The following is a 26,952-nucleotide window of genomic DNA, read 5'->3' as shown; positions in this document are numbered from 1 at the left end:
CAGCTTGTGATCCCAGGGTCATGGGATGAGCATTGGAGCCTGCTTGGGATTCTCTCTCTTTCTCTCTCTGCTCCTTTCCCCCAATCTTTCTCTCTCTCAAATAAAATAAAATTACAAAGTTAAAAAGGGCGGGGGGGGGGAAGGTAAAAGTAAGATCTGTGTGTGATTATATGGAAAAATTTCTCAAAACTTCCCAAGTATGTAGAGACTTATTGTTTTAGTTAGTGATTTCTTCTGGGGTATTTTTCTTGAGATCATATATTTCCAAAGGAAATGTGTGGTCTTTTATTTGCCTTCTTTATCACAGGAATAGAGGCAAATAGAGCAGGTCACAATAAGAGAACAAAACAAATTAGTCTGGATAGAGCAGAAAAGTTATATTAGGCTAGAAAAAGGTAGACTAAAATCCCTAGCTAGAGGGTAAAAGTTTGTGTAGGCAATATGAAGGGATTGAAAAATTTTAATAGGAAAATGACAATGAAAGAAGAGTTTTAGAAAAATCTAATCTAGCTGTGTTGCTATATGAGTGAGTTTGACATAAAACCTGGCAATGAGCTAGGACAAATATGAGGAGTAAAAAGAAGTAAAATAACTTAGGTACTACTTCTGAGGGTGTGGGAAGACAATATTATTTAAAGTCTAAAAGCAAAGATAGTCAAACATTTTCTGCAAAGGGTCAGGTAACAATTATTTTAAGGACTATAACAACTATTTACCTCTGCTGCTGTAATATGAAAGCAGCCAGACAATACAAGAGAATGTGTTGCTATGTTCCAAAACTACTTAAAAAATTAGGCAGTAAACTGGATTTGGTCAGAAGACTTCCATTTCCTAATCCCTGGTCTAAACAATGGAAATAGTAGACATCAGTAACAGAGATCCAGAAAGTTAAAGCAGTTTGAGCACAGACATTCACATTCAGAATTTAATAAGACTTCAAAAACTTCAGCATAGGAAAAGAAAATTGTAGACCAATATCCCATATGAAAATAGTTGCAAAACCTCAACAGAGTACAGCACACTAAGCCCAGCAACATATAAAAAGCATTATACACCATGACCAAGTGGGATTTATCCCAGGCATGCAAGTTTAGTTCAACATATAAAAACCAATCAATGCAATACACCTAATTAATTAAGAATAAAACCATACAATTGTCTCGATGGGATGCAGAAAAAGACATTTGACAAAATTCAACACATTTTAATGATAAAAACACTCTATGAACTAGGAACAGAAAGAAGGGAACAAACTTCCACAACCTGATAAAAAGCATCTACAAAAACCCAACACCTAACATTATACATAGTAGTTAAAGAATGAAAACTTTCCCCCTACAATCAGGAATAAGACAAAAATGTCCACGCTCATCACTTTTGTTCAACACTGTTCTGGAGGTTTTAGCCAGAGCACTTAAACAAGAACAAGAAATAAAAGTCAAAAAGAATGAAAACAAAGAAGTAAAACTACCTTTATTTGCAGATGACATGATACTGTACATAAGAAGAAAGAGACAGAAAGAAAGAAAACCCTATTAGAGTTCATAAAGTAGTTCAGCAAGTTTACAAGATACAAGATAAATATAATTAAATCTATTGTGTTTCTATATACTAGCAATTAACAATCCAAAAAATGGTATTAAGGAAACAATTCCATTTTCAATAGCATTACAAAGAATAAAACAGAAATGAATTAACAAAAGATGTGCAAAATGTATACACTACAAAATAAAAAATATCACTGAAAGGAATTATAGAAGGCCTAGCTAAATGAAAAGATGTTCCACATTTGGTTGACAATTTCCCCAAACAGATCCTCAAGATATAACACAATTTCCATTAAAATTCTAGCTGGCTTGTTTGCAGAAAATGACAAGCTGATTCTAAAATTCATGTGCAAATGCAATGAACCCCAAATAGCCAAAACAACACTTCCTAATTTCAGAACTTACTGTAAAACTATAATAACAATACAGTGTGGTAATGGCATTGAAAGTCCAGAAATAAACCCTTACATTGATGATCAACTGATTTTCAACAAAGGTGCAAAGACAATGCAGTAGGGGAAAGAAGAGTCTTTTCAAAAATTGGTTCTGGGACAACTGAATCTTCATATGTAAAATTAAGTTAGACACCCCTACCTTACACCATATACAAAACTATAACTCAAGTAGATTAACTCAAAATGAATCAAAAATCTAATTATAAGAGCTAAAAGCTTAAAACTCTTAGAAGAAAACACAGATGACTTTGGATTAAGCAACAGTTTCTTAGACATGATACCTAAAATACAATCAGTCAAAACAGATAAATGGGACTTCATCCAAAACTTTTATGCATCAAAGGACACAATCAAGGGAGTGAAAAACAACCCACAGAATGGGAGACAACATTTGCAAATCTATCTGATAAGTCATGTATCCAGAATATATAAAGAAGTCTTACAACACCATAATAAAAAGACAAATAACCCAAATGAAACATGGGCAAAGGACTTCAATTTCTCCAAAGATATACAAGTGGCCTATAGCACAAGACAAGATGCTCAATACCAATAGTCATTAGGGAAATGCAAATCAAAATCACAATGACATAATACTTTATACCTACCTGCATGTTAGGTTAAATAGTGTCCCCCCCACAAAATTCATGGCCACCTACGATGAATATGACCTTATTTGCAAATAGAGTATTTGCAGATATAAGCAAGTTAAGAATAAGGTAAACTAGATTAGAGTGGGCCCTAAATCCAATATGACTGGTCTTCTTTTTTTTTTTTTTTAATTTTTTTTTTTTCAACGTTTTCTATTTATTTTTGGGACAGAGAGAGACAGAGCATGAACGGGGGAGGAGCAGAGAGAGAGGGAGACACAGAATCGGAAACAGGCTCCAGGCTCCGAGCCATCGGCCCAGAGCCTGACGCGGGGCTCGAACTCACGGACCGCGAGATCGTGACCTGGCTGAAGTCGGACGCTTAACCGACTGCGCCACCCAGGCGCCCCTGACTGGTCTTCTTTTAAGAAGAGGGTAATTTGGACAGAGACACATAGGGAGAAGACACCAATACAGACACACCCATAAGAAAGATGGCCATGTTCCCTATCCCCACTCATCACGCTCTCTCTCTGTCTTAAAAATAAATTAAACATTAAAAAATTAAAAAAAAAAAAAAAAAGGGTGCACCCGGATGGGTCAGTCAGTTGAGTGTCCGACTTGGGCTCAGGTCATGATCTCACAGTTTGTGAGTTCGAGCTCTGCGTCGGGCTCTGTGCTGACAGCTCAGAGCCTGGAACCTGCTTCAGATTCTGTGTCTCCCTTTCTCTCTGCCCCATCCCCACTCACACTCTGTCTTAAAAATAAGTAAAACATTAAAAAAACTAAAAAAACAAAACAGAAAGATGGCCATGTTAAAACAGAGACAGATTGAAGTTATGCTGCCATAAGCCAATGAACACAAAAGACTGCCATCAAGCATTGGAAATCAGAAGAGACAAGGAAAGATTCTTCCCCAGAACCTTCAAAAGAAGCATATCCCTATCAATACCTTCAGATTTCTTGCTTTCAGGGCCGTGAGAAAAGAAACTTCCATTGTCTTAAGCACCAAGTTTGTGATACTTTGTTAGAACAGCCCTAGGAAACTAATACTATAAATTTTTAAATGAAAAATAACAAATTCTGATAACTATTTGGAGAGCTTTCATTCACTGTTGGTAAGAATGTAAAATGGTATAGCCATTGAGGGAAAATTTCATAGTTCCTCAAAAACTTAATCACAGAGCTATCATCATATGACCCAGTAGTTCCACTCATGGATATATATCTCCAAGAGAACTGAAAACATATGCCCACCCCAAAATTTATACACAAATAGTCATAAAAGCCAAAAAGTAAAAATAACCCGTGTCCATCAACGGATATATAAATAAAATGTGGTATATTTGTTATGATGGAGTATTATTCAGCCATAAAAAGGAATATAGTACTGATACATGCTACAGTATGGATGAAACTTGAAAACATGCTAAGGGAAAGAAGTGAGACACAAAAGGCCATATATTGTATGCATCCATTTCATGAAATGTCTGCAACAGGCAAAGCCAGAGACAGAAAGTATGTTAGTAGATGACAGGGACTGAGGAGTGACAGCTAATGGGTATAGGGTTTCTTTTTTGGGTGATGAAAATGTTCTGGAATTAGATAATGATAGTGATTGTACAACCCTGTGAATTTACTAAAATGCACTCAGCATTACACTTTTAAAAGGTAATTATTAGGTATTATAGCTCAATTTTTAAAACAAGAATTTTATACTAAGATATCTAAGTAAATGGCACTCAGTGTTTAAATGGACATATAGAAGCCAAAGTGAAAATGCCCTTTGTGTTTGCTGGGGAATGAAATCACAGGAGTGAATGAACTCTCAAGTGAGAAAACAAAAGGAACAAAGAGGATGAGGCCTTCATCAGGAAAGTTGCCACAGTGGCTGAGGCTCATTCTGAGAGACAGGCAGCAACTGGTACAGAACATATCACAACAGCTGAGACAAGTCTCAAAAGGGAGGAAGCTACATATTTACCATTTTATTTAGAAAAAAATATACTCACACACCATAAATGCTACATAAAAAATGAAAAGGAGGAAAAGGAGGAGAGTGAATAATTATGTCAAAATAAAAGAAAGGACAAAGGAAAGGAGGAATTGCAAAAAGCTAATAGATTTGAAAATACATAGGTTATAAGTGACTTGGGAGCAAGTTTCAAGAGCATGGAAGTCAGATTAAAGTTGTCAAAATGGGCCTATGCCACAGTTCTCAATACTCTGCAATGAGAGGAAAAATTAAAATATGATAGAAACTATATCCTGGTCCAAGGGCATGCTTTTTCAGAATAGCCAAGATCTATTCACATTTATCAACAATGACAAAAGAGTCAAAGTAAAGAAAATCCCTAAAAGCATTATAGAAATAAGAAATGTTAAGGGACAAAAGCCTAAAAAGGCAGGCAGGAGAAAATAGGACAGTGTGCAGATATATACACAGTATATTTATGCATACACACACTCAAATATTTGATCCTAGTTAATCCCACAAATGTCCAAATCATCTAAACAAATAATCTGGTTGACCTACCCCTTCTTTTTAGTTGGCCAAATACAAATAGCATGAAATTAGTGAAGAGAATCTGAAACTTAAGAATGAAACAGACCTACGTTCAAATCCCAGCTCTACTAACCACACAACTAAGAGATTGAGGGATGAGTGACGGGCAGTAGAGGAATGCACATAATATCACAAATAGAAAGATGTATCATCTACAAAGGTAATTTTACATTTCAAATTTAAAAGTAAAATTTGAGTAAAAAAAGCAAAATTCAGCACATAAGATGTGAAGCTGAAGTACTTAATGGTTTTTAAAAACTTTTTAAAAATATTTTAATTTTAAAGATGTTTTACTTGACATATATTCTTACATGATTTTGCTAGAAATCTATTCCATTCATTGTGACCTATGTAACCGACTTTGTTTTTCAGAAAATAGTGGCCATTATCTAGAAATGAATATTCCTTTAACTGAGCATTTTTTAATGTTTTATTTTTCTAAGAATAAACTTTATGTTGACAAGTTACTTATTAGGATCAATGCTTTTCTGTGGCGCCTGGGTGGCTCAGCTGGTTAAGTGTCTGGGACTCTTGATTTTGGCGCAGGTCATGATCTCATGGTATCGTGAATTCGAGCCCTGCATCAGGCTCTGTGCTAACTGCACAGAGACTGCTTGGGATTCTCTCTCCCTTTCTCTCTCTGCCCCTCTCCTGCTTGTGCTCTTTCTGTCTCTCTGAAAACAAATAAATAAACTTAAAAAAAAAAAAATCAATGCTTTTCTCTTTTGATACTGTTATATCTTATGTTGACCTTACTTTATAATTTTCAGAGGAAAATGCTAAATCAATTGTTATGCAGTTATTTTAGTACCGGAAATAGAGATTTGCTCCTGACCTTTGCATACTCTCTCATACTGTTGTATAGCTTCTTTCACATTCTGATTATTTAACTGCTCCTGCAAAATGAAACAACAGGAATTAAATGCAAATGTAACTAAAATGCACACCAATATTTAATACTGGGATTTAAAAATAGGGTTCAATGTTAGGTTTGAAATCTCTCTCCTACAAGGCTGATTACTAGTCTCAAACTTCCAAGTTTTTTCACCTTGGAGAAAAGGGCAGGGTGAGAGTAGTAATAAGAAAAACAAAAACAAAAACAACTTGATACCTTTAATCTACCTCAAAGTTACTGCCCAGTCATTTATTTACTCAATATTTTAAGCTACCAGGTTTCTCTTATACACCAAAAAAGTAGAAATGAGGATATGGAGGCTCACTATACATTTAACAATAGAAGGAACAAGGAAAACCATAAAAAATTCCCTATCAATAAACTTAAAAAGCTGAAAAAATAGGGTCCTCCAAACCCTCTACATAGAAAGTAGCTGGGAAGTTTGAAAAAAATAACAGGAGCCACAAAGGCAAGACTAAATTATGGACACTGGAAATCTTCCAATTCTAGTTTTAACCTATCTGGTAATCCTTTATTCCCTGTCTCATTCAGTGTCAACACTATCTCCTCACTTTAAAAATTTTACAATGAATCATTACAGAACCTGGAAATCTCTGAATCCTATTATGAAAGTACAGGCTGCTTTATTAGGATTACATTCAGTTAAAAATTAAATCATGTGTTGGGGCACCTGGGTGGCTCAGTGAGTGGAGCATCTGACTTCGGCTCAGGTCATGACACCGTTTGTGAGTTCCAGCCTCGCGTTGGGCTCTGTGCTGACAGCTCAGAGCCTAGAGCCTGCGTCAGATTCTGTGTCTCCCTCTCTCTCTCTCTGCCCCTCCCCCTGCTCATGCTCTGTTTCTCTCTCTCTCTCTCTCTTTCAAGAAATAAACATTAAAAAAAATTTAAATCATGTGTTTATATCTGAATATTCATTGGTTTGCTTCATTTAAAAGCAAACATGCAAAGAATACAACAAATCCATTCTTTTTATTGTTGTCCAATCCACTTAACTGATGTCAAGCAAAATATAATCACTTATAAAGGGATTTTGCTTTTTTTTTTTTAATTCTTTTTTTTTTAACGTTTATTTATTTTTGAGACAGAGAGAGACAGAGCATGAATGGGGGAGGGTCAGAGAGAGAGGGAGACACAGAATCTGAAACAGGCTCCAGGCTCTGAGCGGTCAGCACAGAGCCCGACACGGGGCTCGAACTCACGGACCGTGAGCTCATGACCTGAGCCAAAGTCGGATGCTTAACCGACTGAGCCACCCAGGCGCCCCGGGATTTTGCTTTTTAAGTGTCCTTTTGAAAAATAATTTTTTTAGAACATGAGCTTCACTTTCTTTTTACTTTTTATTTTGAAATGATTTTAGATTCACAAAAGAGTTGCAAAGATAGAAGAGATCTCCTGTATAACCTCCATGTAGCTTCCCCTAATGTTAACTCTTACATTATCAAAGTACATTTATTTAAAAATTGCAAAACACTGGACAGAAGAATGAGTAGTTGAGTCTCCATTCTCTATTATTTAAAATATGGAAAAAAATCATCTTTGTATGAAAAAAAAAAAAGAAATTAGCACTGATGCAATAATGCTAATGAACACTACAGACTTTATTTGGATTTCACCAGTTTCTCCAGTGACATCCTTTTTCTCTTCCAGGATCCCATACAGGATCGAAGATTGCATTTAGCAACCATTTCCCCTTAGTCTCCTCTATTCTGTGAGAATTCCTTGGTAATCTTTTTCTTTAATAACCTTGACACTTTTTACTGGTCGGCTATTTTGTAGAACATCCTCAGTTTGGGTTTGTCTGATGTTTTCTCCTAATTAAACTGAGATTATGGATTTGGGGGTAAAATACCACATGAGATGGCCCTGCCCTTCTGGACACATCCTATCAGGAAGCACATGGTCTCAACATGACTTACTACTGGTGACGCTATTCCTGGACACCTGGTTAAGGTGGTACCTGCCAGGTTTCTCTGCTGTAAAGATACTACCTTTTCCTTTCCGTACTCTATTCATTAGAAGCAAATCACTATGGCCATACTTAATTTTAAGAAATTAAAAAAAAATTTTAGATTCCAGAAACAGCCAAAAGAGAATTTGCTGTAAAGAATGGATACATTTAAGTAGATACTAAAATACACCAACAAAATCTACTTAAACTGTTTTAAAAACAAAACTGTTACCTTGAGTTGCTGAATGGTTCGCTGTTTCATATCTATTTCCTGAGAACACTGGTTTTTCTTTTTCTCCAGTTCATTGATTTTCATTCTCAGCAATTTCTCCTCATCACGCATTACAGACACCTACAAAGTAATGTTTATAAAACAAATTAAATGTTTTTTATAATACTAACTGCTTTTTGTTGTTTAAAATTCATGGCCACTGGTTCAAAGATTCGTATCCTTTAAAACCCATTAGAAAAATTACAGAGTCTAACATACTATGATATGGCTTCAAATTATAGGAAATGTCTTAATACACTAAAGGAGAGTGCATATGAAAAGATCACTTTCTTCTTATAATATTTTAAGAATTTCAAATTCTCTAAGTGCTCTAAAAAAGAATCAACATAGCACCTTGCAACAGCAAAATCATTGTCACAGAAAAATCAATACAGATACTCTATGAGGAAAATACTGGCTCAGGTTTCCAAGGTTTACTGAGTAATGGGATCAGTAATACAAGAAATACTTTAAAAGCTAACAATGGCCCACAGAGGATGAAAATGGAACAATCATAAGATCAAAAGTTATCCACGCAAGTGAAGGTCAACTGATTTTTGATTACTGGTAACATAATTCTACAATTCTCTACCAATCCTAGAGATCTCATAAAATGAAGGCTATAAACTGAAAAAAAGCTCCCCTTCATGAAAAGCATGGAAATACCATAATAGTAGCTCTGAGTGGTTTGGTTTCAGGGAATTTTTACATTTCTTTTTAGGCTTTCTGAATGTTCCAAATTTACTACACAATAGATACATGTTACCTTTATAATCATACATTAATAATATTTATTATTTTTATTTTGTTTAAAAAATATGGGACTTAGAGTAATAAAACCATCCTTATCAATTTTACAGCCATAAACTATCAGCCAACAAGAAATAAAGACTGTGTGTTGCACCAATATGCACATAAGGACCACCTTAGTTTCCATCCTGGCTCTACCATTTGTTAGCTAAGTGAACTGGGACAAGTTAGATCTCTCAGTACATGTTTCCTTATCCATTAAATGGAAGTTAAAAACAATGCCTACCCCTAATATGTCTGAGAATTAAATGAGATGTTATATGTAAACTCAGAATAACTGACCCAGAGTAAGCTATTATTGTTGTTGTCATTATTATTATTTACGTTGACACTACATATTATTTTGAAAAAGAAAAAATACCCTTAATAACCATCATTAGGGTAACAGTGGTCATCTATACAATAAAACATAAAAAGAGATACCCTTGTAAATAGTGGTGTGAAAAAAAATCTCAAAACTAGAGTTAAAAAGCAATATTTATATATAGATGATTCCATTTATAAAAATAGACACATACAAGTATACACAGCAATTACATACATATATTAAGTCAAATGCATACACAAAGATCTAAAAAAACATAGATGGACTGTAAAGAGTGGTCATGTTTAAACGGAAGAGAGAAATGAGAAATGTTAAGAAATATTTCCAAATAATATATACAATTAAGTTTTTAATTAGAAAAAGGAGCTATTACTTAATTGGAAAAATGAGCTATTATTTAAGTAGCTGGTTCCATGTGAATAGAAGTTAATTATACCATCCTTGAGAATGCTTACTGATAATCATGGTGCTCAGAAATAGTACCTTAAACCAGGAAGTTACGTGTCTAGAAAACGAAGGATCCAAATCTTCTGAGTAACGAACAAATGCTTTTCCAAATTATACCACATTGCTTTTAGCTTACTGATCTAAGAATTTTCCTATTATCTAATTATAGTTTAGGTCATCTTTACTGTCTAACATTCCTCATCTAATCTACCATTAAAATATTTGTCACGTAACTTCGAAACTTTCTGTATATACTTATATGAAACTCCATAGGTTTTCACATCTTACCTATGGTGGTATGATTTATATTTTCTTTCCACTGATTAAAAACGTTGTTATATTTCCCTTATTATAATGAATACATACTATAAGATATTAATAAATGCAACAATAGAGCTTTAAAAGAGTTACCTATGCCACTGCCTAAGTTAATCAAAATATGTAATATTTTTATATATTTCCTTGCAGTCTATATTTTAATGCAGATTGTTCACAAACTTTTAATCTTACCATATACACTTGACCCTTGAACAATGCAGAGGTTAGGGATACATATCTTCTATGCAGTCAAAAACTGACATATTACTTTTTAATTTTTTTTTATGTTTACTTATTTAATTTTTGAGAGAGAGAGAAAGAGAGAGAGAGCAAAGACAGAACAAGCCAGGGAGAGTCAGAGAGAAAGGGAGATTGAAATCCCAATCAGGCTTCACACTTTCAGCACAGAGCCTGACACAGGGCTCGAACTCATGAACTGTGAGATCATGACCTGAGCCAAAACCAGGAGTCGAACACTTAACGACTGAGCCACCTAGGTGCCCCGACATATTACTTTTGACTCTCCAAAACCCTGACCACGTGCCTTACCAATATCATAAAGTCAATGAACACATGTGTATGTTATATGTATTATATACTGTGTTCTTACAATAAAGTAAAGCTAGAGAAAAGAAAAAAGTGGACCTGCACAGCTCAAATTTATCTGTTCAGGTTTGACTATATATAAAATTGGGTTCACTTTCTATTATTTAATATTATAACACAAGCATTTTCCATATTATCATGAAAGCTTAGCTCTTAACTTTGTGCTTAAATCAGAATCCTGCTATTTATACTGATGATTCTGAAAACTTTATAAATTATAAATTGTGCTGATGAAACAATGAGAAATACAATTTACACATCTCTACAAATCATTATAAATGAAGAAACAGAACTTAGGCCAAAGCTTCCAGGCATCACAGTGCTTAAGGAACTGGCAGAGAAAGAAAAGAACCTCTATCCATAAAAAGTGCAGAGGGGAACTGGGTCCATAGCAAGAGCTTCACTCCCCCTTCCTTTTCTTTACTAGACAGACCTAATGGTCATGAAAATTGTTGCTTATTTAATCAGAAAGTTCATATCCATTCTAACTTTTTTATTCATTTTTAATTTACATTACTGCTATCTTATTATGGGCATTTTTTTACATTAAATAATAAACTATTCCAGAACTTCAATTTCAAATGGTTTAGAATAAACCAATCCTCTGTTGAAAAAAATATATATATACTGGATGAAAAAAATAAATTTAATCTTTTTAAATGCATCGAAGAATTAGCAAAAAAAAAAAGTTAAGAAATACAGAGATAAAAACTGAGTGAAAATAAGAATCATAGAAATAAGTGGAGCACTGACAGATGCTGGCTTTTAAGTACATTTGAAAAATGAAGTGGTCTGGTTTTCCAAAGAATGGTAAAAAATAAAACTATTAAAATAAAGAACTTCAGGCTCAGACAGTTAAGTGTGTGACTTCGGCTCAGGTTATGATCTCACCGTTTGTGGGTTTGAGCCCCACGTCGGGCTCTGTGCTGACAGCTTGGAGCCTGCAGCCTATTTTGGATTCTGTGTCTCCCTTTCTCTCTGCCCTTCCCCCACTTGTGCCCTGTCTCTCTCTCTCTCTCTCTCAAAAATAAACATTAAAAAAAAGATTTTAAATAAAGAACTTCAATCATCAAAAGACGACAAAACAGAAGATATTTGTGACATATTTAACTGACAAAGAATCAAGAATAAAGAAATACTACACACTAATTAAAAATAAAAAAAAGCACAATTAAGAGAAAATATTAACAAATGATTTCACAGAGTAGTTACTAACCAGAACAGACAAATAGCCAATAAACACATGAAGAGATGCTGGACTTCATTAATAATCATAGGAATACAATTCCAAATGGCAATAATACCCCTTCACATCGTCTGATGCAACAATTCCACCCCTTGGAATAGAAACTCTCTCTGGGGCGCCTGGGTGGCTCAGTCGGTTAAGCGTCCGACTTCAGCGGAGGTCACGATCTCGCGGTCCGTGAGTTTGAGCCCCGCGTCGGGCTCTGGGCTGACAGCTCAGAGCCTGGAGCCTGCTTCCGATTCTGTGTCTCCCTCTCTCTCTGCCCCTCCCCCGTTAATGCTCTGTCTCTCTCCGTCTCAAAAATAAATAAAAAACGTTAAAAAATAAAAAAAGGAAAAAAAAAGAAACTCTCACACAAGTATATGCACAGGCATGTATAAAAGAGGAATGCTGCTTCTACAGTAAAAAACAGAAAAAAACAAACAAACCTAAATGGCAATAGGCGAATGGATAAATAAATAGCAGAAGGTCACAGAAGGGTGTATTATACAGCAGTAAAAGTGATTATTACAACTATACATAAATGAATCTCAGAAATATGATGTGAAAAATAAAGAGTCTCAGAAAAACACAATATACTGTTTAGAGATAAAGAATAAATATGGTTTTAGATTATATTTTTAGAAGGTAAGAAAGATTAAACACAAAACGTTCAATGTAGTAACTTCTATGGAGGTAGGAAGCATAAGTAGGGATGGGGCCCACAAGCATTTGCTATATCAATTTCTTCAGACCAGACACATTTAAGTATTCTTTTTAACTAACTGAAAGTAATAATAAAAAAGAATTCTTTAAAACCGTTTCAGCTTTGGGGCACCTGGGTGACTCAGTCAGTTGAGCACCTAACTTTGGCTCAGGTCATGATCTCACAATTCATGAGTTCGAGCCCCATGTCGGGCTCTGTCAGCGACAGCTCAAAGCCTGGAGCCTGCTTCAGATTCTCTGTCTCCCTCTCTCTCTGCCCCTCCCCTGCTCGCACTGTGTCTCGGTCTCTCTCAAAAATAAATACACATTAAAAAAAAAATAATAAGAAAAACTAAAAATTGTTTCAGCTTTTAGGGGTGCCTGGCTGGCTCAGTTGAGAGAGCATGCAACTCTCGATCTTGGGGTTATGGGTTCAAGCCCTACATTGGGTGTAGAGATTACTTAAAAATAAAAAGCTTAAAACTAAAAAAAAAAAAAAAAGAAAACCACATTTATTAAAAAAAAAAAAACACTTTCAGCTTTAGAAAAACTCTAAGTACAAGACAAAATCAAGAAGTCATGAAAGAAAAATAAATAAATTTAAATACATGAAAATCAAAATTTGCTCTAAGGCAAAAAAAGAGCCCTATTAAGAAAAACAGCAATGAGGGGAGGGGGTCTTCAATTCATATCTTTAAAAAGGCTAATTTCCTAAATATGTAATAAGCTCCTATAAAGCAAAAATAATTGAAAAAAACAGAAAAATCAATAATCCAAATTAAAAGGCCAAAGATATGAATACACAGTTCATAGAAAAAAATATAAATGGCTTTTAAACAAAAAGATGCTCACTCATAATTAGAAAAATGCAAATTAAATTACTGTGAGATACATACTTTATCTGTCAAATTAGCAAATATCAAAAAGTATGATAAAATACTACTTTGTGGATTAGGGTGGAAAAAATATTCTCTTATTCTCATAATTACCCCTGGCTTACAAATTGGCATTGAGAGTATCAAAATTACAAATGCATCAAAATTACAAATGTACAAACCAGTGAATCATAAATTCTACTTCTGGGAATTTATGTATCACAGAATTTCTTGTAAATGTTCAAATGACTGCTGCATAAGCTCAATCAGCAGAAGACAAAATTATCTGAATTGTCTAATAATACAGGACCAATTAACTAATGGCAAATACAGTTTGTAGTCATAAAATAGTTCATTTGGAGATTCTTTTTTTTTTTTTTTTAATGTTTATTTACTATTGAGAGAGAGAAACAGAGTGTGAGGGTGGCGGGACAGAAAGAGAGACAGACACAGAATCTGAAGCAGGCTCTAGGCTCTGAGCTGTCAGCACAGAGTCCAACGTGGGGCTCAAACCCTTGAACCATGAAATCATAACCTGAGTGGAAGTCGGACACTCAACTGACTGAGCCACCCAGGCGCCCCTGGAGATTCTTGACATTATCCTGATATGAGAAGACAGCCAAGATGCACTACTAAGTGAAAAAACTAAGATTCACAACAATGTCTATAGGATATTTTAATTTTTTTTTTTTTTACAGAAAGAGAAGAAGGCTAGAGAGAGGAAAAAGTAAAGAGAAAGTAACTGGTATTGTTTGATGCCTTGGAGAGAAACTTGATGGCTAGGAAGGAGGGAGTTTTTTTTCTCACTGTATATACTTTTGTGTGTTTTGTACTTGCAATCAGTGATTACATTTCCTATTTTAATATTAAACTAATAAAAACTTGTTACAACTATACTGCATACACTTATGAATATTATCTGCAAACAAGTTTCATTTTTACTTCTGGGGGAACTTGAACTTGGCAGTGCTTAAAAGAAAAAAAGATTCTAATCCTATATGAGGCACATTTTTTTCTTTTTTTGAAATTAAGTTTTTTATTTTAATTCCAGGATAATTAACATACAGTTATATTAGTTTCAGGTGTACAACGTAGTGATTCAGCAACTCTACACATTACCCTGCGCTTATGATGATTAGTGGACTCTTAATCCCCCTCACCTATTTCACCTATTCCCCCATCAACCTCCCCCACATATTTTTCTTAACGTTGAACATTCCTGTTTGTTGAAGCTGGCTAAATTTTCTTCTGTGAAATAAGTTTTCTCAGCATTTTAAGAAAAATTATGGAGTTGGTAAATGTTCTGTTTCATTCTAAAATCTGTGTCTAAAAAATGTACTAAGGAAGGGAAACAATCTTTGTTATTTAAGTTGGCCATACAACTTTTCAAATAACCTACCTCTTTCTGTACTTGCTCAATCTGTTTTTTCGCATCAGCCAGTTTCTCTTTCAGCTCAGCATAGTCTTCCTCCTTCCTCTGAAGATCTGCTTTCAGATTCTGGGTAAGAGCAGAGCTTGCAGAGAGCTCCTCTTTCAACCTAAAGAACACAAATCATGTTCTATAGTGACCACCACTAGACACATAAGATCATATGTGTAACTGCTAACGATCTACAAAATTCTCTATTTTCACAAACCTGGAATGTCCAATGAGTCCTTCAGAGAGGATTTCATGTGATTTTATAAACAGATTTTTGCACATAACTTTGGGTTCCAAAGGTTTATTTGAACAAAGTTCAAGTTCTTTACTCATCATACATGCTATATTGTATTAGATTAAGTTATGCCCATCTACTATTTAAAAGCTACATAGGAGGGGCGCCTGGGTGGCGCAGTCGGTTAAGCGTCCGACTTCAGCCAGGTCACGATCTCGCGGTCCGTGAGTTCGAGCCCCGCGTCAGGCTCTGGGCTGATGGCTCGGAGCCTGGAGCCTGTTTCCGATTCTGTGTCTCCCTCTCTCTCTGCCCCTCCCCCGTTCATGCTCTGTCTCTTTCTGTCCCAAAAAATAAATAAAAAACGTTGAAAAAAAAAATTAAAAAAAAAAATAAATAAAAAAAAATAAATAAAAGCTACATAGGAAAACCAATAAAATAAATGCTTTGCACATTTTTAAATATTTTAATAACATTTATCTTACTTTTCTGCTTTTTGCCGGTTGGTTTCATTTTCTTCTTCCTTTAACTGAAGTGAATGCTTTACCTCTTGCAAATTATTTGTTAATTGTGCGATTTCTTCTTTCAACTTGATTTCCTTTTCACTTAAATCTTTGGTGTTTTTAATAGAATCCTGAAGATTTGCTTGAAATTCCTTCAGACTTCTCTCTAGCTTTGAGATGATAGATTCCTTTTCCAATATTTCTTGTTCTAACTTGGCTGAACGACTACATTCATCTTTTTGAGTTTCTAAGATTGCTTTAAGTTCCTTTATTTTCATCTCATAGCAAGTAACATCTTGTGTAAGTTCTGAAAGTGCTCTCTTTCCTTCAACTACATGCTGTACTTGAACATCAAGAGAAATGTTTTTTTCTTGCAATTCTTGTTTCAGCTGTTGTATAAGATTTTCTTTTTCTTTCAGTAGGTCACCTTGATTTTTATTCTCCCTCTCCTCTGTTTTTAGCCTATTGTTTTCATCCATACAGCCTCTTAATTCTGCCTGTAATTTTTCCATTTGTTGTTCCAATTCCTGGATCTGATGACTTTTTTTGGAAGAGGCTTTTACAATCTCCTTACACTCTTCCCAAATGGCCTCAATACTAGAGTGGAAAGAACTTTCCCTACTGAGTTCTTGAATATGATATTCATTAACCTGCTTACTTACCAAATCATCATTATCTAAAAGGTGTAACTGTGTATTCTGTAAATTATCTTCTTGAAAGCCACTTGACAGATCCCGGAGATTGAGTAAATCTATGTTTGCGATCTGAGAAACTGAATCAAGCATTCGTAGTTCATCTATTTTTGCTTGCATTGCTTTTATTTGTGAAACATTAGTTGTGATATTTTTTCTAGCGGTTTCTATTTCCTTTGACAATTTCTCAATCTTTTCCTCCTGTTCTTGATTTATACCTCTCTGCACATGTAATTCAGAAATTGCATTATCATAATTTGACTGAATTTGTTGGACCTCAATATTTAAAGTCAAACTCTTCTTTTCAGAAGAAGAAAGTTCCTGCTGCAAACTAATGATCTTTTTGTTTAATTCTGCTTTTTCTTCCTTTTCATTTTTAAGTTCATTCTCAGCCATGAGTAGACATGTTTTCAGTTCTTCATTATTTTCTTGTAAAATTCTAATGCCTTCCTCATCTTCTGAAATGCTCTTCTGCACTTCTTCTCTTTTCTTTTCATCTTCAGTAATAGTTGGAGTTACATGGATAGGTCCTTTAAAAATAAGAAAACTGTTATTAATCTGGCAAACCTTAATAAAACCAGAAAATTACCCTATAGGCCAATATTAAAACATACAAAAAATATGAAAGCAAACTTTTAATGAGAAACAGAAACAGGGCATTGAGTGAAAAAGAAAAAACAGGTTGCAAAACATACACCCACATAAGCCCATTGATGTAAAAATTATAGTTCCTTAAATTAATGCAGAAAGAGTTAGCAAAGGAAGCATGCCGAAATAGATGGTAGCTACCTGAGTAGGATTACCAGTTATTTCTCTTCTTTTTATAACTTTCAATATTATCTAAATTTTCTACTACAAGTCTTTGTTATCATTATAACATGGGACAGAGGGAAGGAAATCACATAATGAGACACTTAAGGTGGACATCCCAAACCTTAAAGAACAATTTTAAAGTACAATTGTATTACAGATCTACTGAATTAATGACTTGAAAACTGAGTACCTAATTCTAATAGCTAAAATTAGGGGGGAAATGGTTGAAATTCTGAGAACTCTGATATTGCCTTACCCTTCTTCACTAGCTGTATAACTGTCAATAAACTCCCCAACCCTAAGACCACTTCCTCAAATGTAAAGCAGAAATAATAACATCACCTATCTCAGTTTCCACAGTATGGATACAAAAACAAGCCTTATCAGTAGATTTCTATTTTTCAAATACAATCCGTATTCATTTCCTTCACCTAATTGTCTAAATGCTCTTGGGTAACTGTGCAATCTCATTTTGGAATCCCAAGATCTTTCTTTAATACAGACTAATTTTAAAAGCACACTGAATAAGGTTTTATTATCTGTAACTCACATTGTGTCCTCTGCCTCATAGAGAGGGTGGGGAAAACATGGCATTACCCTTGCTGTATAGCCTCACTATCTTAAAAGCTGCTTAGTTTATTTTTGAAGCTTTTCTTATGTTTGTAGTTACATTTTCCCAATTTACTGCCTCAAGATTCTTAATTTATTCTAAGGATTCCAGCTACTCTGGAATCTTAAAGATTTACCCTATTTTTACAACAAACTAGCCCACTTCCTCTTACGGATTTTTTTTTTTTTAAATAATCTTCAACCAGTATATTATTCTTCCATCTGAGTGTCTCCTAACCTTTTACAAAGTTGGGGCAAGTCGTCCCAAAGTGGAATGATCCAGTCTCCACTGGTTCGGATTTCTGTTTTACTTCCCATTTCATGTAATTCTCTACTTGTCATGCTATATTTATACCTATGACTTCATCAGTGGAAATGACTAATGAAAAAAACTAAATGAGGATGATAAGAGTCCTGGACTTTTTTTTTCATAACTTAGAAATGTTTTTTTAAAAAAAGAATCCTCTTGCCCTTTAAAATGACAATTTATAAAATTGTCTGAACCCTTCATGAGGAGAGATAGGATCTAAGCAAGTTTAAAATGAGAATAATCAGAAATTCAGAACTCACAAATAGATCCTATCTATCCTAAGTTGAGAAATTTGAGTCACGCATACCATATGGATATAGTCCCTAAACCCTCAAGTGAATACAGAAAGCTCAATAAAACTTTTGTGATCAAATAATGTTGTTCTTTTAATTTTACTATATTTCAAGACTGGGATAATTACATAACATAAGGTAAATCAAACGAATTTGTTTTGTACCTGATTTTTTTTTCAGATACTCATACTGTTCTTCCAGAAAATTTTAAATATTTTCTATCAAAAGATTTATACAACATATTCAGAACAGCCTTGTCAGGGAGAAATTAAAGTATTAGTCAAGCAACAGAGATGGGAAAAACTCTTCAGCATCTATTGTTAACTTATAAAAACTACACATAAACAATAAGAATGCAGTTAACACTTTAATTCAGTATTTACACTATACTCAACTTATACGTATGCTGCTTACTGTATTTTGTTATAACAGGTACAGTTTTGATTGAACAATCGCAAGTAAGCAGACTGTATCATGTCTCTAGTTTGCCTCCGTTATTGCTACCTGAAGGCTTGTTTCTTAGACTGTTTACATGGTTACCAGCTTTCCCAAAGTACAGATACAGTGACCTCAAACAAGCAAATTCACTTTCACAGGAAAATTGCTTTGCATTCCTTTTTAAGAAGAGAAAACATGCATCTATGAAACACTATCAAACCCCTGATCCTATCCTAGTGGTTACAGGACTCACATTCCTTGTAGTCTCTAATAACATAAAAAAATTGAGAAATGGCCAAGTGGTTGTGAATTTAAGGAGAAAAAAATATTTTGTTGTATTACATAAACTTACTTAAATCTACCCATATCAAAATTATTTATGCCTAACAACTACAGTTCTTAAATACTCTTCATGAAAAGGTTACCTTTAGGATTAGTCCCACTGTGTGTATTACTTGCTCCTGGCCACTTCCACTTCCTAGTGACCTACTGATCCTACGTTCTCAGTTACTCTATGGCACAGACCAAAGCAAAAAGAGGGAGAGGAACAGTGTGCTATGGAAAATCATAGCAAAGGCACCCCTCCTTCAATGCATAACAGAAGGCATATGTTTATTATGTCTTGATCTATTAGCTCACATGAGCACCACACATCCTATAAACCATATATCTAATGCTATATTATCCTCTAAGGCATTTACTTTTGTAAACATTCATTTCACTGAGGTTCTATAAGGTTTATCATGTTGGTATACTACCCACTGCCTTCATCTCTGAAAACCTCAGGAAGCAGGTAGTACTTATTTTATTTTGCTAATGACAAAAGTAAGACTTAACTTACCCCTTTTCTCAAGGTGAAGCAGCTAGGCAGGTTGCTAAAGCTAAAGTTTATAAACCTTTCGTAGAAAGCCCTTACGCCCTGTATCATACTACAAAAGTTTTCTAAAAAAATAATGATTTTCTTAGAGAGAACATAAAAGTTGATATATTCTTCCACATAAACAGAGACATACGTTATACAGTAAGCATGCACCCACTTTTTAGTAATTCTACAGTAAATGCAATAACTCAAGCACATTTGTCTTTGGTACTGTTCAGCTCGAAGTCTTACTGTCAAATGTCCTTTTATAGAAGTAATAAAGAATGCAAAGGGAGAAAACAGTGTGGAGAGATTTGGGCATGAAAAGATACTGTAATTATTTATTAAAGAAAACTACCATTAAGCACAGAAGTAAAAAGAATCATAGGCATGCAAAAGAGTGATAAAAATACAGTATCTAAAATTATTTTATTAATATAAAAGACAGCTGTAAATACACACACCCATCCTCCAGGCAGTTTATAATGTTAGCATTAAAATCAGTGACATTTACATTTCCTCAGGTTTTTTCCTTAGATAAGTAAATTTCCTATTTGCAACTCTGTCCATTACTGGTTTAGGAATTAACTTTCTGAAAGTCCTCCTGCTGACAAATAAAGTAGTACCTTTCTTTGCTGGCGGTTCTTCTGGTTGAAGTTCATTTTCATTTTGTCTTTTTCTTCCCAAATGGGTTTTGGTTTTGTCATCCTCAAGCACCTGAACTGTTTCATTATAAGCCAATGTATTGCTTGTTATTAAAGAAGAGGTACCAGCCTGGTCCTAAAATAAAATAATTAAGATTAGTTCACCTACAGAAAGCTACAATACATGTAAAAGCTATATAAATGTTTCAGTGGTGTATCATAAAAATTTTATTTTCAAATCAGTAGAAACATTTTCTAATTTATTTCTTAAATCTCACCCTAAAATAACTGACGGCTCTGGCAAATGAGTAATATTAACTAACTTGTACACTCTCTAAGGAAAACAAAAATACTGATCTTAAAGTCAGTTAAGCATGTAGTTTCACCCTGATACCGAAAATCACATTCATCATTAGTGGGTTTAGACCTGCATGGGGATAACTGGAGAACCCTAAAACACTTACCTTTAAGTCACATTCCAAATGTGCTTTGAAAAGAAAAATACAAAAATACTACCACAAAACTGTTTCTTACAGATGGCTAAACTTAAAATCTTGAGGTCCCCCTCTAGAAACTCTGCAAGTTTTGTTTTGTAATCAAAGCCTCTCAGAGATAAGCAGCACCTTATCTTTAACAACTCCCAGAAAAATAGTTTAGGCCTTAGCTTCTAAGCCTATGTATATTTAAAGATATACAGTCCACATACAGCTTTAAAACTGAACCCCCAGTTTATCTAAACAATAAAAATCACTTGGATTTTTATTTTTTAACACAAATACTATGCCTCCCTAAAAGGTTAGCAGAAAACAAAGATAGAATATACTGTTCTCCACAAAGAGGAAGGATGAAACTCAGTAGTTAGGTCTATAAAGTAATCAAAAGTATGGTAAAGGCAGGGACTTTTTTTTTTTTTTTAATGCAAAGATTACTTAAATCCCTACATGCTGGTAGCAATCCATGTTGGGGGAAAAAAAAAGTGTATGAAAAAAACAAAATGCCATTTTATACCATAAAATAAAACATTTTATTCAGAAGATATAAATGAGATGCCTTTTTTAAATTACAAAGTAATGAGGTTTTTTTAAGAAGTTTTTTTTAGCTATCCCTAAACAGAGGAGGATGTCATGACGAAAAACCTCCACGCGTCTTCACAATTAGTCCCCTGGTGTCACTGAGAAATAACAAAATCCTGGAATAGACAGATCACACGGCTGACAGAGCCTGAGAGTTTTCATTCAAACACTCCATAACAGGATCAAGTTGGCTCCTTCCTCACTCTTAGACCTATCAAAATGATATGATCATTTTTTTCCTCCTTCAAAGGATACAACTTCACCAAAAAAAAAAAAAAAAAAAATCTATCCTCCACAACTCATTTACTGAAAAGAGTCTTTTCTGCCCCTAGAGTATGCTTTTGGATGGAAGGATGATCAAGAACCGACATTCAAGACAAACTTTTTTATCTTTCAGAAGAGTCTGCTTTCAAGACAAGCTTTGGAAGTGACCCTAGATTAACAGTTTAACAGCACATCCAGGCTAAGTCCCAAATTACTCTGCATTTGTTTACATATTTATGTGAACAATACTGCACACGGTTTTAACTTGGTTGATAACACAATCTAGAACCCATCTAAAAAGTTTATTTACAGGCAAGGACTATTAAATTAGGAATATGGCTTATTTTATAGTGCTTTCTCACTATTACTTAAACATTACTGACACACTGTGGTATACAAACAAACATACTACAGAAATAAATATGATTCTACCTTAAATTTCTAATAATTCTCTTCGAAGTGGTAGTCGCCAGTGTGATCTGTCTCTGGCTTTTTTTTTCTTTTTTGTATTTTCCTTCACCAAACCAAATAAGACTTAAAATCCAAATGAAGTGATTAGAGCAAAAGCATGTGGTGACTAACCAAACAAAGGTGCTGAGAGAGTCTGGAGGCCCAGCAATTCAGTTACTGTAAAAAGTCAAGCCCCAAGTCCCAAAAGGTCTTACCTCCCCTTATTTCACAAGTCAATTTTCTCTTCTTAATCTCTATCACCACTATCCAATTACCCTTAATCAAAATTCTCATCAACCATCACCTGACTCTTCCAAGATGCTTCTCTGGTCTCTCTGTCTCCAGTCTAACTCCATCCCAATCCCATCCTACAAGTTTCCAAATACATCACTCAAAATAAAAAATCAACTTTGCTACTCCTCTCCTTAAAATTAACAACTCCTCACTGCCCATAAAATAAAATCCAAACTCTTTAGTGCAGTATTTAAGGACTTCCATCATTTTACCCCAACCCACGACTCCCAGATTCATTTCTCACCTCTCCTTGCTTTTAAACTTTCTTCTTGAATAAATGCTTGTGCTTTCCTACAGTGACTGAAAGACTTCTCACTTCAGTGACTTTGTACAGTGATTCCTAAACCTGAAAGGCCAGCCTATTTTCTTGTCTATCACAGCTACAAACTGTCCCCTCCCCCTACTTTCAACTGGCTGAATTTTAGTCACCCTTTATGGCTCAACTAAATCATTTTAACCTCCAGAAAGTATTCCCTAAACCTCTACCTAGTCTCAGCTTCTTGCATACAGTGACTACACTGCACATTTCATTGTAATTATGTTTATATGGTTTCTCTCTTACTGAGGAGTCATTAAGGGGGCTAGTTTTTATTAACCTATATAAGTCTCAAAATCTAACAAGGTACCTGGCATCCAGTAGACACTCACAAGTGTTTCTTGACTAAAATAAGCCATTTTATGCTTCTTATCCTTTCTGTCCTCCTTATTACAAGGGTGTCTTTCCCAGTTCAGGTACAAAAAAAGTCAGATAGCCTGAATAATGCATCTAATAAATAACAAAAGACAGGCCTGCTACCAGAGATTAGACAGAAGGTAAGCTACTCTTCTTATATACCCATGCAGTATCAAAAGCCCAGCTAATGTTGAGATGATTCAGAGAATATTGGTGGGTAATGGACCTTGACTGTAAACATACAAAGGACAGTCAACAGTCACTTTTTACAAGACACCAACCCTGACTCATCTGGTCAGAGAAAAAGACCTACAAAAGCACCTCCAAACAAAGCAGAGAGGTTTGGCTATTAGTTTACTCAGCCTATTATGTTATGTCTATATGTTCTGACTTTTTTAATTCAAAAAATAATCTAAAGGAGTTTACAAAAAACATAAAACCAAAAATCATTTTTTTAAACAAAGGATTAAAAGGCATGCTGATTATCCTAAACTAACTAAATATGAAATTACCTAAATTTGTATGTATCAAACGCTTAAAGGCTTTGTATGGCACAGAATACATGATGTAATTTTTTAAAGAAAATATCCTTGCTATTATTAAGCATACGGACATTAGCAAAAATGCATATAATTAAAAAAAAAAGCCTCTAACAAAAAAACCCTAATTTCAGGGGCGCCTGGGTGGCGCAGTCGGTTAAGCGTCCGACTTCAGCCAGGTCACGATCTCGCGGTCCGTGAGTTCGAGCCCCGCGTCAGGCTCTGGGCTGATGGCTCGGAGCCTGGAGCCTGTTTCCGATTCTGTGTCTCCCTCTTTCTCTGCCCCTCTCCCGTTCATGCTCTGTCTCTCTCTGTCCCAAAAATAAATAAAAAACGTTGAAAAAAAAATTAAAAAAAAAAAAACCCTAATTTCAATGATTTTCATTTTTTTTAAATGTTCATTTATTCATTTTGAAGAGTATGAACGCATGTGTGGGTTCAGGGGAGAGACAGAATCCCAAGGAGGCTCCACACTGTCAGCATAGAGGTAGGCATGGGGCTCCAACTCATGAACCATGAGATTGTGACCTGAATGGAAATCAAGAGTGAGTTGCTTAACCGACTGAGCCACCCAGGCAGCCTCCACCATTGAATTTCATTTAAAGTTCTATATAGAGATACAGAAATATAGATACGGTGATGGAAATCTTTATGATCTGAAGATATCTAAGCACATGAAGTTCCTTTTGCCCCAGAGCTCCCCTTCCAAGGGGGCTATGTGTTCTTCTCTCTCATACATATAAAGTACTGCCAGCATAGTCTGTGGGATATTATGTTCAAAGAGGTCAAATGTTCTCCTGCAAGTTACTCAAAAATTCAGATTTGCACAAGAGTAAACTGAATTTCAACACCCAAATAAACAATTCGACATTCTTAGTAAATTATTTTTAGCTATATGAGCTATTTTAAATTATTTTATTTTGAACCAAAACATAGACTTTTTAATGTAATTTGTAAGGCAGACAAACAAAGTTAAATTCTTACACTGCGTATAAACGTGTTATCCGTATGAAATTTTAGGTTTTGAAATTTATTGATTGTATCCTCTTTTTGAGCAATCATATCTCCCAACTCTTGAATTTTTTGATTCTGCATAAGTATTGTCTTTAAAAAGAAGAAAAACAGCAATGTTTAGTAAATATATTTTAGGATAGATAAAATGCAAATAGGATATAATTTTAGAATTCCTTCAAATTTAAAACGAAGTAAAAATACCAGTAGCAACACACCATGCATAGTATGACCTTATTTTTGTTTAAAAATAATACAAATTTAAATTAAAAAAAAAAAAAGAAAAGCAATTTAATGAATTGTGTAAGAGGAATCTGGAATCAGACCACCTGAGTCTGAACCCTAGCTTCTCCACCTTCTAGTTGTATGATCCTGGGCAAGCTATTTTATGTCTCTGTACAAATAAAAAATAACAGTATCTACATCACAAAGTTGTTCTGAGATGTAAAGCACTTAAAAGAGTACACAGTAATGTTCTATACAAATAAATACATATAAAGTAAAAGCCTAAAAAAAGATACCAACCAACTTCGTTTTCCCATTTTTATTTAGGACAAAGATTATGGGGGATTTATTTTCTATTTTACATATAACTGAATTTTTACAACTAGGATCTACTATTTTTATAACTAGAAAAAATAAAGGAAAAGATGAGGAATCATCCAAACACTAGCTGTGGTGTCTTCTGCTAAGTACATTATTTTGGTTATTTCTTCAAATACTGGATATTAGATACCAAAGATCTTATTTATGTCTAATCATATCTTAAAATATTTAGCTCTTTAGAAGGATAAATACAAATTGATATAAGACCCATGCCAGAGAAGGTCAGGAAAAATAGCAAGTTTAGAGCTCTAAGTTCACTACACGTGCATGTATGCTTGTAATTTCATATTTAGACCTATCAATGTCAAATCCATCTACAACCACTTGGAATGATTATCTGATCTAAAGATACAAGATGCCGAAGATCTTCAGAATTCAATGCTGCACACTGATCAGGCCATATCTCATATTTTACAACAGTAATTTTAGGTGAAATAAACACCATTTAAATGCATCCAACTAACACTATGCACCCACCGAAAGAATAACACATATCTTTATGTGCTGATGTACAATTACATCAGCATGATCTCCAAGACAGCTTTTGATGGAAGAAAACAAGACACAAAACTAATTAATCCCATTTGTGTAAACTTTTCAAAAGATGTATGTATGTGTTTTCTATATATAAATAAATATCTTCTGGAAAGACTGAAGAAACTTTCTAGTTGCTATCACTAAGAAAAGGCCTGAGAGTGAAAGCACTTATAATTTTCAATTTTTTTAATCACATTCATTTATTATTTTTTAACTATCTTTAAAGTAAATGTACCTTGTCATAATTCACGCTCCTTCAATTGCTTAATTATTAAGTTCCTTATCAAGACAAAATAAAACTTGAAGTATTACCTTATTAGATTTCTCAAGCTCTTGAACCAATGAATTTATGTTAATTTCTGATTCTGAAAAAATAAGAATATTGAAAACAAATATATAAGCATCTAAAAAATATATTACTGTATAATCATTGACACATAAGCTTCTATAGTTACTATAGTAACTATAGTATAGTTACTAATTCTACCACCAGAGGGCAAGGTTTCTGTAAAAGCCACTTTCAAAATCCAATCCAAGGAAAAAATGAATGACCTATGTTAAATAGTGAAAAATTTCTGGTGTAATTTCAGAGATGAAAGGAAAATAGAAGCTTTTCTATTTTCATAATGTAATGTATGAAATACATTCATAATGTAAAGGCACCACTTACATGATATTTTCTACCCATCTTGTTTCACACAGAAAAGGGCAGAACACGTCCTCCAACACTTTTAAAAACCAGATATGACAAGACATTGAGTGTGTGTGTGTGTGTGTGTGTGTGTGCGCGCGCGTGTGTCTGAGCTGGAATGGAGCACCAATGAAACAAACTTAAAATCACTCCATAGGAGTTACTCCATCCCAAACGTACAAGCCCAGAGCAGAATCTACCACACTATGACAGAACATAAAAAATACAGAACAAAATTCACAGCTTTACAATTTCCTAAGATTTCTTAATTTGCTGATAAACTAATGCTTCATTTGGTGTTTGTTGTTCTTGTTGGTTTTGAGGGGTCCACTTTCTACTTTCTATTAATATTAGCCTAAAAGTAAATGAAGGCAAAAAAAATTTTTAATAGTAAATT

General features: G+C 34.4%; 1 protein-coding gene across 3 annotated transcripts in view; it reads right to left on the bottom strand.

Moving 5' to 3' along the window:
* KIF20B (kinesin family member 20B) overlaps window positions 1-26,952 on the bottom strand; it is a 74,744-nt gene that overhangs the window by 24,065 nt on the left and 23,727 nt on the right. For all 3 annotated transcript variants that reach the window (XM_058697126.1, XM_058697128.1, XM_058697127.1), the window contains exons 18-24: window positions 26,177-26,229; window positions 24,695-24,814; window positions 20,400-20,553; window positions 15,742-16,981; window positions 15,004-15,142; window positions 8,255-8,374; window positions 5,994-6,054 (exon numbers count right to left, since the gene is read on the bottom strand). In XM_058697126.1, the coding sequence (XP_058553109.1) occupies window positions 5,994-6,054; window positions 8,255-8,374; window positions 15,004-15,142; window positions 15,742-16,981; window positions 20,400-20,553; window positions 24,695-24,814; window positions 26,177-26,229 (1,887 nt within the window). The remainder of the gene's footprint in view (window positions 1-5,993; window positions 6,055-8,254; window positions 8,375-15,003; window positions 15,143-15,741; window positions 16,982-20,399; window positions 20,554-24,694; window positions 24,815-26,176; window positions 26,230-26,952) is intronic.

Source organism: Neofelis nebulosa, chromosome 13 (assembly GCF_028018385.1).
Source record: "Neofelis nebulosa isolate mNeoNeb1 chromosome 13, mNeoNeb1.pri, whole genome shotgun sequence".
NCBI lineage: Eukaryota > Metazoa > Chordata > Mammalia > Carnivora > Felidae > Neofelis > Neofelis nebulosa.
Note: the sequence above shows the minus strand (reverse complement) of the source record. Positions and strands in the feature narration are given on the sequence as shown.